This window comes from Aspergillus eucalypticola, assembly GCF_003184535.1.
Source record: "Aspergillus eucalypticola CBS 122712 chromosome Unknown BO83scaffold_2, whole genome shotgun sequence".
NCBI classification, from domain to species: Eukaryota; Fungi; Ascomycota; class Eurotiomycetes; order Eurotiales; family Aspergillaceae; genus Aspergillus; species Aspergillus eucalypticola.
Genome location: NW_020290276.1, coordinates 246824 through 259596, shown reverse-complemented (window position 1 = coordinate 259596; position 12773 = coordinate 246824). Strand labels below are relative to the sequence as shown.

Here is a 12773-nt window from a genome sequence, read left to right as displayed (position 1 = left end):
TGCCCAATGACATGACAACGACATTCATTTTTAGACTTGACACTATGGTTTAGATTATGCTTGAAATAAGGCATGGGCTCCTCTAATATAGCATAGTAGGAAAAACAGTTAAATATCAAGGAGTGACTGACATTTCCAATGCTCAATTTCAATGCTAAACTATATATATTTATACTACTACTATTTCTGCACTACTGGTACACTACTAGTACACGGCTATCTACATACACCCTAGAAAGCCCGGCACAACCTCCCATCCACCTGCTCCTTCCACGCCTCACTCCCAACACAATGACGACACCAAAGCAAGCCCTCGGGGTCATATGTGCTCTTAATCGCATGGAGTCGAGGATAATGAGATCCGAAGAACGAAGTCTGCCACTCTGGCTCAAAGGGGTTGGCCTACAATAACGAAAATCACGTTAGCCTTGCCATGTCTGTAGTTCAATCAATCAATGTGCGTACCTCGTTAAAGTAGCATCCAGTATCAGGGGCCAGCTGCCGAAGGGCATACCCCCTACCGTACGTCATATTGTAGATGGTCTGTTCGGCCAAGGCTGACGGGAGGGATTCGTTCCAGCTCAGTTGGACAATCAGGTGTACGACTGAATCTCTCCAAGCCGTGTTCAGAGCGTTGTCGACTGGGGTGGCACTGCCGGTCATGGTGCCGGAGATTGAAGGAGCGGATACGCCCTTCGTCGGGTGTTTAGCATTAGGAAATCTTTTTAGGTACTGGAAAGGGGAAAATGAGGGCTACTCACGTCGGCAGAATTGTTGCGAGACATGATGACCTCAAATGTATTGGCCAAGAGATCAACATCTTCCTTGACAGCCCGGCGTGGGATGAACCGTGAAGCCCGCACACCTTGCGTCGTACCGGCAGATTCAACGACAGGCATCATCTGCACAACATCATAAAAAGGCAGTGTCATCATTGGCGCAACCATGCTGGTCGTAATAGCCTCTTGGGTCTTTAAGAAGCTCTGAAAAGGGCGGAGGAGCCTCTCAGCAGTGCCGTTCTTCGCATTATACAAGAGCAGAGCACCGTTCATATTTAGCTGCGGGGAGCTGCTCATGGTGTAGTATCCATGAACACCATGGTTCTGAAGCTCAGCAAGGTAGCCGTGGGTCCTCGCAACGAGTCGATACCATTCATGCTCGCTGGTAGCGTTCTTGGCGGTAAGGGAAAGGTTGATCATGGTGACCAGAGGCATGGGATATGCCTTGACAGTGACCGAGACAATCACACCGTAGGTGCCACCTCCTCCCCCACGAATAGCCCAGAAGAGATCCTCGTGCTGAAAAGCATTTGCGGTGACAAGATCGCCCGCTGGGGTGACTATCTCTGCTTCGATGATGTTGTCTGCGCCCATGCCGTATGTGCCTGTGGCCAGGCCATGGCCACCACCGGTCGCCCAGCCCACGACTCCGACGTCCTAGATTTTCTGTCAGGGGTCCTGTCTCAATTCTGCGAGGGATTCTCTTGCTTACAATGTTTGTTCCGCCGACAGCCGTGGCGTTGTGCTTAGCAAGTTCAGCAAAAAGTTCACCATCCTGCACACCAGCTCCGAGAGTAGCAGCCATCGTCGTCAGATTCGCAGTTTGTGCGGATGACCCGACCTTACTGTATTGGTGAGGCTGGAAGTGCTCGTGAAACTCGATCTTCTTCAAGTGATGAGTCCAAATGCTTTACCGTCTATTAGCAAAGATTGTAGCATGTATTAGAAACTGGATTAGATCAACTTACGACAAACTCCCATGGTTAATACTGCGTTCAGACCCATGGCCCGTATTCTTGATATTCAATCGCAGGTTCCACTCCTTCGCAAAATGCAATCCAGCCTGGATATGACTGGCATTGGTGGCATTGATCACATAGACTGGGTAATTACCAATGCTGCAGCCTTCCTGCTCCGCATGCACATTTCCCGTGATGCTAGTTCCATCAGGATAGATCGGATTGCAGCTGTTGTTGGACCAGACTGGGCTATCGACGCTAACTGGGTCTGAGGAATGAAATATTGAAGTGGTCCAGTTCCCCAGGACGGCTGTGCAAGCTGCTGGGTTATAGTTGGGCTCGTTAGGATAGCAGACAGACGCTGCTGGCACAGTTCGGATAAGTCTTCCGGATACGGTTTGGTTGAGAGAGGCCCATTCGTCTGCAGATGGCCAGCATGGGTCGGAGGGGGACTGCAGGAGTAACGAAGTCAAAGTACCAGTCAGTAAACCAGTGTAAAGTAGAATTGGGGTGTAGTATAAAGTTCGTCCGAGAACTCACACATTTGCAGTCTAGGGCGCTGGTTATGCCGCTGACTGCTAGAATAAGTGCAGCGAAGAGGCTGGTACCACGATACATGATATGATATACCCTGTTCTTGAGCTGACGACAGTACTTGATAGGGAATACTATAGTGGTCGCATGAGGGTTTATATAGTAATTCTCCAGCCCTATGATTAAGCTGCGGAGCATAACTACATAGTTACCCTTCGTTCTTTAAGTTAGCCTGATTGGGTAATAAATATACGAAAACGAGCGATCGGAAACTAGTGGAGCAGCACAAATTCCAGGGTTCAAGGATCCAGAAACTCCCACTCTTCTGCATTAAAATATTGGAACGAGTACGGATGAAGATTTAGGTCGAATTTGCCTTCAAGTGGAGGTTGAAGGCTCCAGGCTGCCGCCTTAAATCCAGTCACAGTTCTCCGGATCCACATGTAAGGGTTCTCAGTGATATCTTTAGACCACTTGCTGTTCATAGCCAAGAACTCTATTTTCCCTTTCTCTTTGACTTATTTATTTCTCGGGGTAAAGCACTACCCACTGCTAGGCAATAACGTTCTTCTGACATGTGGGAGTTTACTTTGAGCACTTGATACAGTAATAAATTTGTTCAAACAAGGTCAGAATCGAAGTTGTACAATGCTTGACTTCTTGCTATTTGAAGGCAACCAAGAGATGAAATCAAGATTTCCTATATCCATAGAGGCATATGATTTCGCCTGCCAGTAAAGTACTGGGACATCAAATCTAGTAGTGTTTCTTCCTAACGCAGATAAAAAAAAATAGAATAGTCAAAGATAAATAAAAGCATTAACTCATAACGTACTTCAGCCGATGAATGAAGACAAACAAAGCAAAAAAAGGACCGAACGCGGTTCGAACGCGTGACCTCGGGATCTGCAATCCTACGCTCTACCACTGAGCTACCGATCCAAGTTATGGAACACGTCAAAATTACGTACTATGACCTACAATACCAAAATTATATCTAAAGTCCACAACATGGGGTTGTACATCACAGCATCATAGAAGGATACCCTGGGAATATGATGGTAGTACAGAGTTTGGCTTGGGATGTTTGATATCCTTTTCTACGACTCAGCTTTTATATTGATTGAATAAGGACACTAAGGCACGTAAGTTCATTTGTCTACTAATCACTATTAACCCTGTTGTAACGTTTGGCTGATGTGTTCTTCGTCACTGCAAGCGATGGCTATACAGAAAATGCTAGTGCGCAAAGCGGAAATCCAACCTCTTACTTCCTGTGTCCGTCGTATTCTGCAGATAATCCTGCCGTTCCTATGTGGCAAGTTAGCTGACTATTCTGCTAATGCCTGGAACACAATACTTACCTCTTCGGTCATTGCGTTCCACACGCGCTCCCTGTGTTTGTTTCTATAAATATAGTATATCTTCGTGCCAATAAAAAGCAATATAGCCAGAATATTGATTCCTATAAGAGCGGAATTTCCGCGATGGTATTTGGGTTTATCGTCCGCCCGGTAGATGTTGTTGCCGATGATGGCGCCGAGTTGCACGCACACTGTTGTCATAAGTTTGTTAGCAAGCACACTTTGTAGTGTAGTAAGATAGAAGAGATTAGCTCACTGTTATAGAGTGCTGCTGAGATTGTCCGTGTTCCCACGTTGTTAGAGTTCTTCGAGCACCATCCCACCAGGATAGCGTGGCAGTATGGATAGCAGAGTAGCACGGTCACGATAGCATACGTCCCCCAGCCGTTAGTCATTGTACCAGGCCAGAACCGGAGAGCAATTACACAGGGTAATGTCCATATCGATTGGATCATTGATACCAAGGAGCGCTCTTTAAGCCAGTCACTGAGACGGGTGAGCAATAATAGACAGATGATGTGGCCGACGCTGTAGGGGATGGTGAGAAGGTTCGTAGTGAACTATTTGAAGTTGATGTTAGCATGCTATACTAGATTTGTAGAAGTTACACGCTTACGGTGCCGAACCCCACGCCCTTGAGGATCAGGGTTATGTAGGACGTCATTGGTGTCTGCGGGATATAAACTACTAGGCCCAGGAGGTAGATCGGCCAGATGTCATAGTCTCGGAGGGAGTTCCAAAGGCGACGCGGGGTTATGGCTTGCCGGTTGTGCATGTCTCCTAAGGAATGTGAGAATGATTGTCAAATGTTCAAAGCAGTGGTAACGCAAACGTACCCTTAGAGGGGTCATCGCGCAGAACCCGGTTAACCACGATGCTGACTTCACGGTCTGTGAACCAGCCCTTCGGGCGGAACCATTTCTTGGTGTCGACAGCAGAGGCAGGCATGCGAAAGAAAGAGCTTAGACCAATAAGAAGAGTGATGAGACCTTCGATTAGGAATAGCCACCTGTGAATTATGTTAGACCTATCTAGGAAATAAGATCATGACACGTACCTCCAGCCAGCCATGCCTTGTACACCACGCATGTGGAGGATGCCGAATGCGAGAAACGAGGTAATAATAGTAGTTAAAGATAGTGCAGTCCAAAAAATACTATGACCGTCAATAATGGACCGAGATAGAGGAGACAGAAAATTACCTCAAGCGGGTTGGAAGCTCTCGGCTTGTGTAAAAGTAGGATAACCAAAGGACAATGTCGGGAATGAAACCACCCTATAGACTTCAGAATAAAGCACCAACAATTCAGTTCATTTTGATTACCTCGAGTATACCCAACAATGCTCGCGTTGCATAGAAAGATTTCTTCCCGCTTAAAGCAGCCTGTGCAGCAGCAACGATTGACCATATGGTCATCTGCGTGGGAATCCAGCGATCGGGGCCAATCTGCTTAGACACCAGTTGTGATGGCAGCTCGGCTAGAAGGAAGGCGACAAGAAAGATGGTGTTTCCAGTATTGTAGTCTGCACACGTCAGAGACTTAACAAGCCGAAGAAGTGATGCGCTCACCATTCGTGGTTAGACCAAGATCATCCAGCAAATTGTCCGACACAGCTTGTACAAGGTTTCCTCGGTCAACCTGAAGACCAAAGAACATCACGCACTATCCTCTGAAGTGAGCATATTTCCAAGCAGAACAGAATCACCTTGACATACAGCCCATAGACACACCCTCCAGTCCAACTTCCGGACGAGCGCTTTCTCCTCTTCCGCTGTCCACGTAAGTGTAGGGTCAAAGAGATGTCGACACTCATACTGCGCTTTCTCATAAATGAGAGCATAGCGCTCCGCAACCTCAGGGTCTGCGAAGGGATTATTATCAAGGGTCGCATCCGTCGCATCTTCATACGGGCGTGTATGAACCTGGGCTTTGTCCTTTGGAGAGGGAAGGTCTTGCGAAGAGTCTGAGTAGTGCCGCTGATCGAATCGATCGGCAGTCTCTTGACTGATATCCTTTCGAGATGCCATGTTGCCAGTAGTAGACAGAAATCTGCATACTCCCAAATTCTTCCACGTCGTAGGCCGCGATCGGAAGCTTTAAAAGATGCAAGCTGCGAGCTCGCAGCCACCAACCCAAGGCACGCCATTTCCAAGATATCTCGCGACGAGAGATAACGGAGCATCAATGCAAGGACCTCCTCATGGCAGGCCACTCATGTTCTGCACTCCATACCGCGTGTGATCATATACTAACCACTCTCAGCGAGGGCCCTTCATGCATGATTAGATCGAGGGCCATTTCTTGGCTAGTCAGCCGTGTTTTCAAGTCGTGATTTAGGGCTTCAATTGCTTCATCGGGAGTGTGTCGGATGGTCTTTGAAAGTGCAAGAGCCATGCAATAACGAAGGAAGAATGATATACTATGATTGATTTTGAGTTTGCAGAGTATTCTTCTTTGCGACACTGTTTACATTCGAATTGCAGTTGATCAATGCTTCTAAGCGGAGCGGGAGATGGTGCATTGGTGGAAATGGCGTCATCTGGAAGGGTGCAGTTGCGTGATGAGCCTGTCAGTTGGCGAGATCGGGAAGATAAGCAGTTCTAAATCCCCATTCGACCATAACTCGTGGCAAGAATCTGGTTCCATTAAAGTAGCGAGAATAGCACGTACGTTCTAACTTAAAAAATTATGAGCATTGCTAGTTTGTTGGTATTCCAGACTAATTTGGTTCATTCGCTTCGACATCGGCAGAAAGATGTTTCTATAGCCGACATGCCCTACCAGCCAGTCACTCCTCATGAACCCATCCGAGGATTCTATTTGCCTTTTCAGCCGTGAAGAACGACTGATTTCCTTTGAGCTCGCGCCGAATCTCGGTATCGGGATAATACTTCTTCGCAAGCTCGATCGACGGCGTGTCTTGTGTCGTCGTCGGAGCAACAACATTGAATATTTCGCACCCATTAAGTTTCTCAGCCTTCTCCACAGACAATAAGCAGGCTCTCGCAGTCGCATCCGGGCTAACCCATCCCCACAAGCTTTTGACGGCCGAGTCCTCCCAGTTCTCCTTGTGTCCTTTCTGTGCCTCCTCGCGAGACGCCACGGCATGGATACGCATACACGCGATTTTCATTCCGGGGAACCATCGAGCAAATGTCCTCGCTTGGGTCTCAGCTTCTTGCTTGGCCAGTGCGTAAGAATCTGTCGGATTGGGTGGTGCTTCTTCGTCAACGGGGAAGTATTCAAATCTGAGCGGTTGCGTGGCATATTCGAGACCGATCGCGTTCACTGACGACGCATAGCAGAATCGTTTAATTCCCAGTTGCGCAGCAGCGTAGAAGCCATTGAACGCCGATGTAACATTGTTGTTGTGGACCAGCTGGTCGTCCTTCCCTATGGGGTCTGGGATGGCCGCAAGATGGATAACGGCGTCACAGCCTTTGAAGGCTTCAAGCGTGGCTTCGTAGTCATTGGCCGTGTCGGCGGTCTTCATCTCGGAATTGGGTGTTCCATCGTACTCAGTATCGGTTCGGTCAACCTGGACTGTGGAATGGCCGGCCTGGGAGGCTTCTTTGACAACAGCGCGTCCTACGGTGCCACGGGCACCGGTGATAGCGATTTTCATATTAGCGGTTGGATTGAGGCTGGAAAAATTCCGGTGGTGGATTTGGCGGATCTGATATGGGATTTGCCGTGAGAGAAGTCGGAAGGGAGCTTTATACACCAAGAAGTTGGTCAATTGCAGAGAAGCCGACATATTTATTTTGGGACCTGACGATGCAGGGATAAATCATTCCGTGGACTTGATAAGATGGTGGTCTGAGTCCATGACGTGAATATGATGGTAGCGAACAATTCTCATGGCGGTGGTTACTGCGACGCCCATGACGCCAGAATGACAATCCTGGATCTCGGCATGGAGCTCACCCAGCCTACCATAAACTGTGCTTCATATTGCAAAAGCAGGTGTGCCTGGGGTAAACCATTCTAGAACGTCTGAAATGTATGTGAATGATAATGATGTGGTGAATGCGGGAATCGAAGATGTGATGTCATTCCGAGGGGATCGTCTACTCCGACATCGTTCTGATCTCAAGCCTAAGGCAACGACACCCGTGTCAGCCTTACCCGATGGACTTGTTGTCCCTCACCTTCCTGATGCAGCAACATATATATACTGGGAACATCGCATAGCGAAATGGTCTGCCTAAATACTCCTGTAAAGCCTATAGGGCACTTAATATCTGTACTTGTTCCCCAGGAATGATAGCCGATGTAGTGTCGATCGCTCGGTTAAGTTACTATTCCAGCTACAGGCTCATTGTTCTACAGTGTCCTATTGAGGTTATCTTTATTTATGAGAAAGAAGAAACGATGGAGTATGGTAGATGTTCCAAATTTTACAATGGAACTGTTCTGTGTGATGTAATTCGGTATGTGCGAGATAGAGGCCCAGGTAGAAAATCTCCTGTTGCCCTCCCTCTAAAACACGGTTCATAGACAGAATCTTGGCTCATGAGCGAGCGATTCCATCATAGATAACAAAGAGTGTATAGTACATCAACAAAAGAAAGGTAGCGAACGAGTGGATAGTATCCATTATATCCTTATAAGCCGAGGATATGTGACCGATGGGTGACTTGAGAATATTCCAAAAGAGCGTGGGATTTAGGCTTGGTGAATAACGGCAGAGTCTCAGGCCGCTTCTTAGCATCTTTACCATCAGAATTATGGCTTCGCGGCCGACCCGTTGGCTTGTGGCCCAGCTTGCTGAGCAGCCGCTGCATGCATTTGGGCGTTCTTCTTCTTCCTTCTGTGTGAGTTGGGCTTGTTCTTTTTTTTAGGCTGAGCGGGCTGCTCTGCCGGTGCTGCCTGATTTCCAGGCGCCGGCTTCGGGAGTGGTACTGACTTTAACTCTGGCTCCGTTTTGATCACGGGCTCGGGTTCTGTCTTTCGTTTGAGGTCCGGTGGAGGGAGGGGTTGCAATGGCGGCTGTGTCTGCGGCTGCGCCTCGGGCTTTTGCTCGGGTTTTGGCTCAGGTACGGGCTCTGGCTCTTGTTCCAGCACCGACTCGGGTCTTTGCTCTATCTCCAGCTCTGGCTTCTGCTCGAGCTCTTGCTTTGGCGTTTGCTCCGACTCAAGCTCCCGATCTGGCTTTTGATCTGTAGTTGGCGGCTCCGTCTCTGGCCGAAAGCTTGGTTCTCGCTCTGGCTCTGGATCCGGATCTGCCCAGTCTACAGTCTCTCGCCTAATCAAAGGGGGCGAAGGAGCAAATGCCGGAAACTCCCTAGGGGGAGAATCACTGCAAGATGACGCCCAATTGTATCCATTCTGGGCCGGAGAGGCTAAGAAAGCCGTTGAAGGTGGGATCGGCGACTGGGGCCGTGAGTTCACAGCATTTACGACAGTTGGGGTGTCATCTGCGGAAAGCGGCTCATTGGAATACCGTGGCGAGCTCTCATCCTTATCATCCGGAGATTCGGTGGTCGACTGCTTTTCTTCAGCAGGACCTTTCTCCTCGGAAGGGATTTCTGCATGGCCGTTGGTCTGGTGGTGTCCGTTCGGTGCGGTCTCCCGCAGCGAAGTCAGTTTATCCGCGTAGATCTCCAGAGTCGTGTACATTAAGAATCGGTTGAAATCGTCATCAGAGCCCAGGCCGTCGCGCACGACTCGGTACCTGAAGCTGAATTCATCCTTTTCGAAAGCAGCAGCGAGCTTGTCCCGGATGAAACTCTCAAACCATGAATCGTGGCCTGGAAGTTCCGAGTACACCTTGCTAACAGTCTTCAGAAGTTGTCGCGTTGACACTTCTTCGCTGAAAGTCAGCATATACCGTTTAGCGTGTTCCTCGAGTCCGAAGATGCTGTAGCGCCTCGCAGCATGATAGGCATAAACGCTGCGCTCGAATTCGCGAGCCCAAGGGCAATTCTCCGGGCCAAGATCGGTGGGCTTGAGTGTTTCATAGCAGCCGGTGCTGAGAAAGTGAATGAACGTATGTCCGATATCTTCATTGATGTCGCTGATATGGAGTTCCGATGAGTTGTGTGATAAGCTTGAATAAGGGCGCAGGTGGTATTCAGCTATCTTGAAGTGGGTTTGACCGATGACAACGGTGGCAATCGGTGTCGTGTAGCAGCTGGATAAGCCCCAAAGTCAGTAGATACATCAGGGAGCAATGCGCGATGATTTGATTGACCTTATCTCCGGCTGAGGGTATTCTGTTATCGGGATCTCCTGAACTTGTGCGTCGTTTTCCTGAGAGCGCAGGAGGTTGTAGTACAGCCGCTTGTAGTTCTTCTGGCCCATTGTGTCCATCAATTAGCCCAATGGCTGATGAAGGTGAGTCGATAAGCTGGTTGAGGTGGGAAGGTATGTGAATTGAGGAATATTTGTGCTGCTGCGGCACGGATTGTCTTTTTAAGAAAGGGATGAAGGGCAGGGCGGATGAGTGGATCTCTGAAGTCTCTCGAAGCCAACTCAGAGCCGCCTGGACTAGCGCCCAGAAACCACGTCAGTTGCATATGTAGATGCAAGGTTGTCTTCATAACGTGTTTGGGAATGCACGAAAGTTGTGTGCATTTGATTGGGATGGCGGTGTTCCGGGTTGAAGTGGGTATGAGCTGGCAAGAACCCAGACCGCAATCGGGAAACAGAAACACATCGGAGTGCTGTGCTGGACTGGCGATCAACCCATTGTGATGCTATTCTGAGGGCCCTGAGAGGAGATTATGATCTATAATGGGCTTCTAGTAGCCTCGTCAGATTTAGGAACCCGATTCGCCCATTTTCTCTCACAGACACTGTCGAATTGTGCCTTACGACAACCAAGCCTCGTCTTCGCCGGGCCGCCCAATGTCTCGGCGCCATGGTTACTCGGTGTCGTATCTGCATGAAGAGCATTGCGAGTCCAGTGGTTGGAGCAAAGTCAATTGCGCAGGTTGCTGCATGGACAGGATGTGAGTTAGTATGAAACAGAGGAGTTCGAGGGAGATCATGCTAGAAATTCAGGCATCGGTGACGGGCGCCCGCAGTGGAGACGCGATCCACATGACAGCAACGTCCCAAGTCGGTTGGTGCACGGGCGCATCTGCTGGAGTTTCTTGACTTTCTTTGCAACACCGCCACCGACTTGTGGGATAAGCGCCTGGTTGGTTGTTTTCTCGTCACTACGAGCGTCTAACTCATCGCTGTGAATTCCATGGATTTTGCACCGAAAAGTTGGTTGATTCGTATAGTTATTCCTCAAATGTTATCTGTATATCCTCTCCTCAACCTCTACCGCTATCTACCTAATATATCTAACACCCAGTCAAGTATGTCTACTCACCTTTCACTTTGGATGTGCGATGCACCCAAACGTAGACAAACGGATAGACCGTTTCAGGCAGCAGTGTCCACAAAATAATCCCTGTACTCCACACCGACGCCACATATTCCCAGTTCTGTGGCACATTCCAATACCTCCAGAAGAAAACCCCGTAGGCTGTATAGCAGCCCAAGTATCGCATGAGCCTAGTGACCCCATCAGCATCTCCCATAGCGGTGTAAAACGCAAGCAGGCAATTGCGAACCACATACCAAATTTCCAACGAATGACCCTTCGTACTCCACTCCTTCCACAGCGTCGCTAAACAGATCCATCCGATCGGCATCTGTAGCAGAATTCCCGTCCAGTATGCTGTGACCTGCTCCCTTTCATCGGGCCACAGCATCGTCAACCCCTTCAACACGCCCATTCCCGCCAGTACGAAGCCCACTATTCTCCGTACTAACCACGCCCGGTCGCGCTTTTCGTGTGCTCGCCAGATTGCCACTGCGACGAACCCTACATCAAGTAGAAACCAAGCCAGGAATGCAAGGAGCTCAAAGGTGGTGGTTGTGGTCACCACCGCGTAGAAGAGTTCGTAGGCAAGTGTCAGGCTCATGAACTGGATGCCCTTGGCTGACGCAGACGGGTATGTCCGGTCACTGTACGTGCGAATCATGCAAAATATGTAACAGAAGGCGTAGAGAATCCCACAACTAATTATAAGGCCATCCTGAACAAAAAGGTAGCTCTCAGGGGGGGCGAGAGCAGCGTCGGAAGGCTGTATTATCAGGTGGGGAGTTTGACTGGCGAGGGTGAATGATGGCATTGTTTCCGAATGGTCTTTTCTTCCCGGTGTTATAGCATCGAAGCGAGAGATGTGTACAGAATCTGGCGCCTATATGGTGTACTAAGTATTGAGAGGTTAGGAGGGGTATCTCTGCGATAAGAATATATATATAGCCTATTGATCGATCGGCTTGCCGCGGATACTTCTTCAGTAGATCGCAAATGCGGGTCGGCTAGGAACCCTCGGGATGATGTCAGTGGTATGCGAACGGAAAAGCACTCTTCCAGTTGGATAGTCAATATTAAGATAATTATATCTCTGTTTAAATCAGTGAACGAAATTGACTGGGATCGTGGAAGACCAAATTCTTACCCAGGGTCTGAAGGAAATGGATTCTTACCATGGACCTCTTACCTCTCTGCCTAACCAGCCTCTCTACCAGCTTCACCACTGTGGCTCATGATCGGGAACTAATTCCTGTTGCCTGCAATCCGTGTACTGCATTTAATCCGTCATGTTAGTTTCCAATAATGTGTCAATCTGGAAGTCTTCTAGGATGCTCATTGCTTCTAATCTCTGATACTGTATACTTACAAAGAAAGCGACAAGATGGTCACCCCAAAATACTGTTCCACTGTCATTGTAAGCTGTTGCGGCCATAACATGAGCCCCTATCAGCGGTGTCCTTAGTGGACCAATGCGACTAAAGTGATGGTTGTTGATGGTTGGAGTGAACATATGAAGGCTGTGGGGTGGGGGTTGGGAAAGTGGAGGCCTGAGGTATTCAAAGTAGAATCATCTCTCCACCTTCTATTATTCTACCTTCGTGAAGCTTACCCCGTACACTTGGAGTCCCACATAATTGACCTTGCCGTTCAAGAAGTATCCGACTGAACTATTTTTTTTTTCTATAGCATGCTACTTGTTCCTCTCCAATCTCAGGCAGTGTGGAAGAGACTACAATAGCGTCGCGTCTGAATGGTATCCGTATCTGCCCTAAGGATGACCCTGCCACCCTACTGGACTTGCTCGATGACTA

The 12773-nt window shown here is 48.7% G+C and overlaps 5 protein-coding genes and 1 non-coding gene across 6 annotated transcripts; all 6 read right to left on the bottom strand.

The window, feature by feature from the left end:
- Positions 1-231: 231 nt before the first annotated feature.
- On the bottom strand, positions 232-2356 carry BO83DRAFT_413535 (FAD/FMN-containing dehydrogenase; the record flags this gene model as incomplete). Its single annotated transcript, XM_025534494.1, has 6 exons — positions 232-402; positions 466-693; positions 762-1436; positions 1492-1687; positions 1748-2190; positions 2279-2356. The coding sequence occupies 6 exons, from the start codon at positions 2354-2356 to the stop codon at positions 232-234; spliced, it is 1791 nt and encodes a 596-aa protein (XP_025392569.1).
- Positions 2357-3142: 786 nt separating this feature from the next.
- BO83DRAFT_t22 lies at positions 3143-3214 on the bottom strand. Its single transcript has one exon. It is a non-coding gene; the product is annotated as a tRNA-Cys (tRNA).
- Positions 3215-3511: 297 nt separating this feature from the next.
- BO83DRAFT_449358 (allantoate permease) lies at positions 3512-5708 on the bottom strand (the record flags this gene model as incomplete). The annotated part of the gene is made up of 10 exons (XM_025536743.1): positions 5354-5708; positions 5207-5300; positions 4961-5160; positions 4839-4912; positions 4694-4792; positions 4473-4645; positions 4253-4416; positions 3893-4196; positions 3637-3827; positions 3512-3583 (listed from the first exon to the last, which is right to left on the bottom strand). The coding sequence occupies exons 1-10, from the start codon at positions 5663-5665 to the stop codon at positions 3512-3514; spliced, it is 1683 nt and encodes a 560-aa protein (XP_025392568.1). The 5' UTR covers positions 5666-5708.
- A 628-nt stretch (positions 5709-6336) lies between these two features.
- Positions 6337-7641, bottom strand: BO83DRAFT_374406 (NAD-dependent epimerase/dehydratase family protein). Its single transcript, XM_025530193.1, has one exon. It carries the CDS (start codon positions 7393-7395, stop codon positions 6427-6429), a length of 969 nt encoding a protein of 322 aa, XP_025392567.1. The 5' UTR covers positions 7396-7641; the 3' UTR covers positions 6337-6426.
- Positions 7642-8252: 611 nt separating this feature from the next.
- On the bottom strand, positions 8253-10158 carry BO83DRAFT_78622 (uncharacterized protein). The gene is made up of 2 exons (XM_025537610.1): positions 9835-10158; positions 8253-9774 (listed from the first exon to the last, which is right to left on the bottom strand). Exons 1-2 carry the CDS (start codon positions 9951-9953, stop codon positions 8367-8369), a joined length of 1527 nt encoding a protein of 508 aa, XP_025392566.1. The 5' UTR covers positions 9954-10158; the 3' UTR covers positions 8253-8366.
- A 683-nt stretch (positions 10159-10841) lies between these two features.
- BO83DRAFT_374404 (uncharacterized protein) lies at positions 10842-12055 on the bottom strand. Its single transcript, XM_025530192.1, has 2 exons — positions 11217-12055; positions 10842-11150 (listed from the first exon to the last, which is right to left on the bottom strand). Exons 1-2 carry the CDS (start codon positions 11771-11773, stop codon positions 10958-10960), a joined length of 750 nt encoding a protein of 249 aa, XP_025392565.1. The 5' UTR covers positions 11774-12055; the 3' UTR covers positions 10842-10957.
- Between the last annotated feature and the right edge of the window lie 718 nt (positions 12056-12773).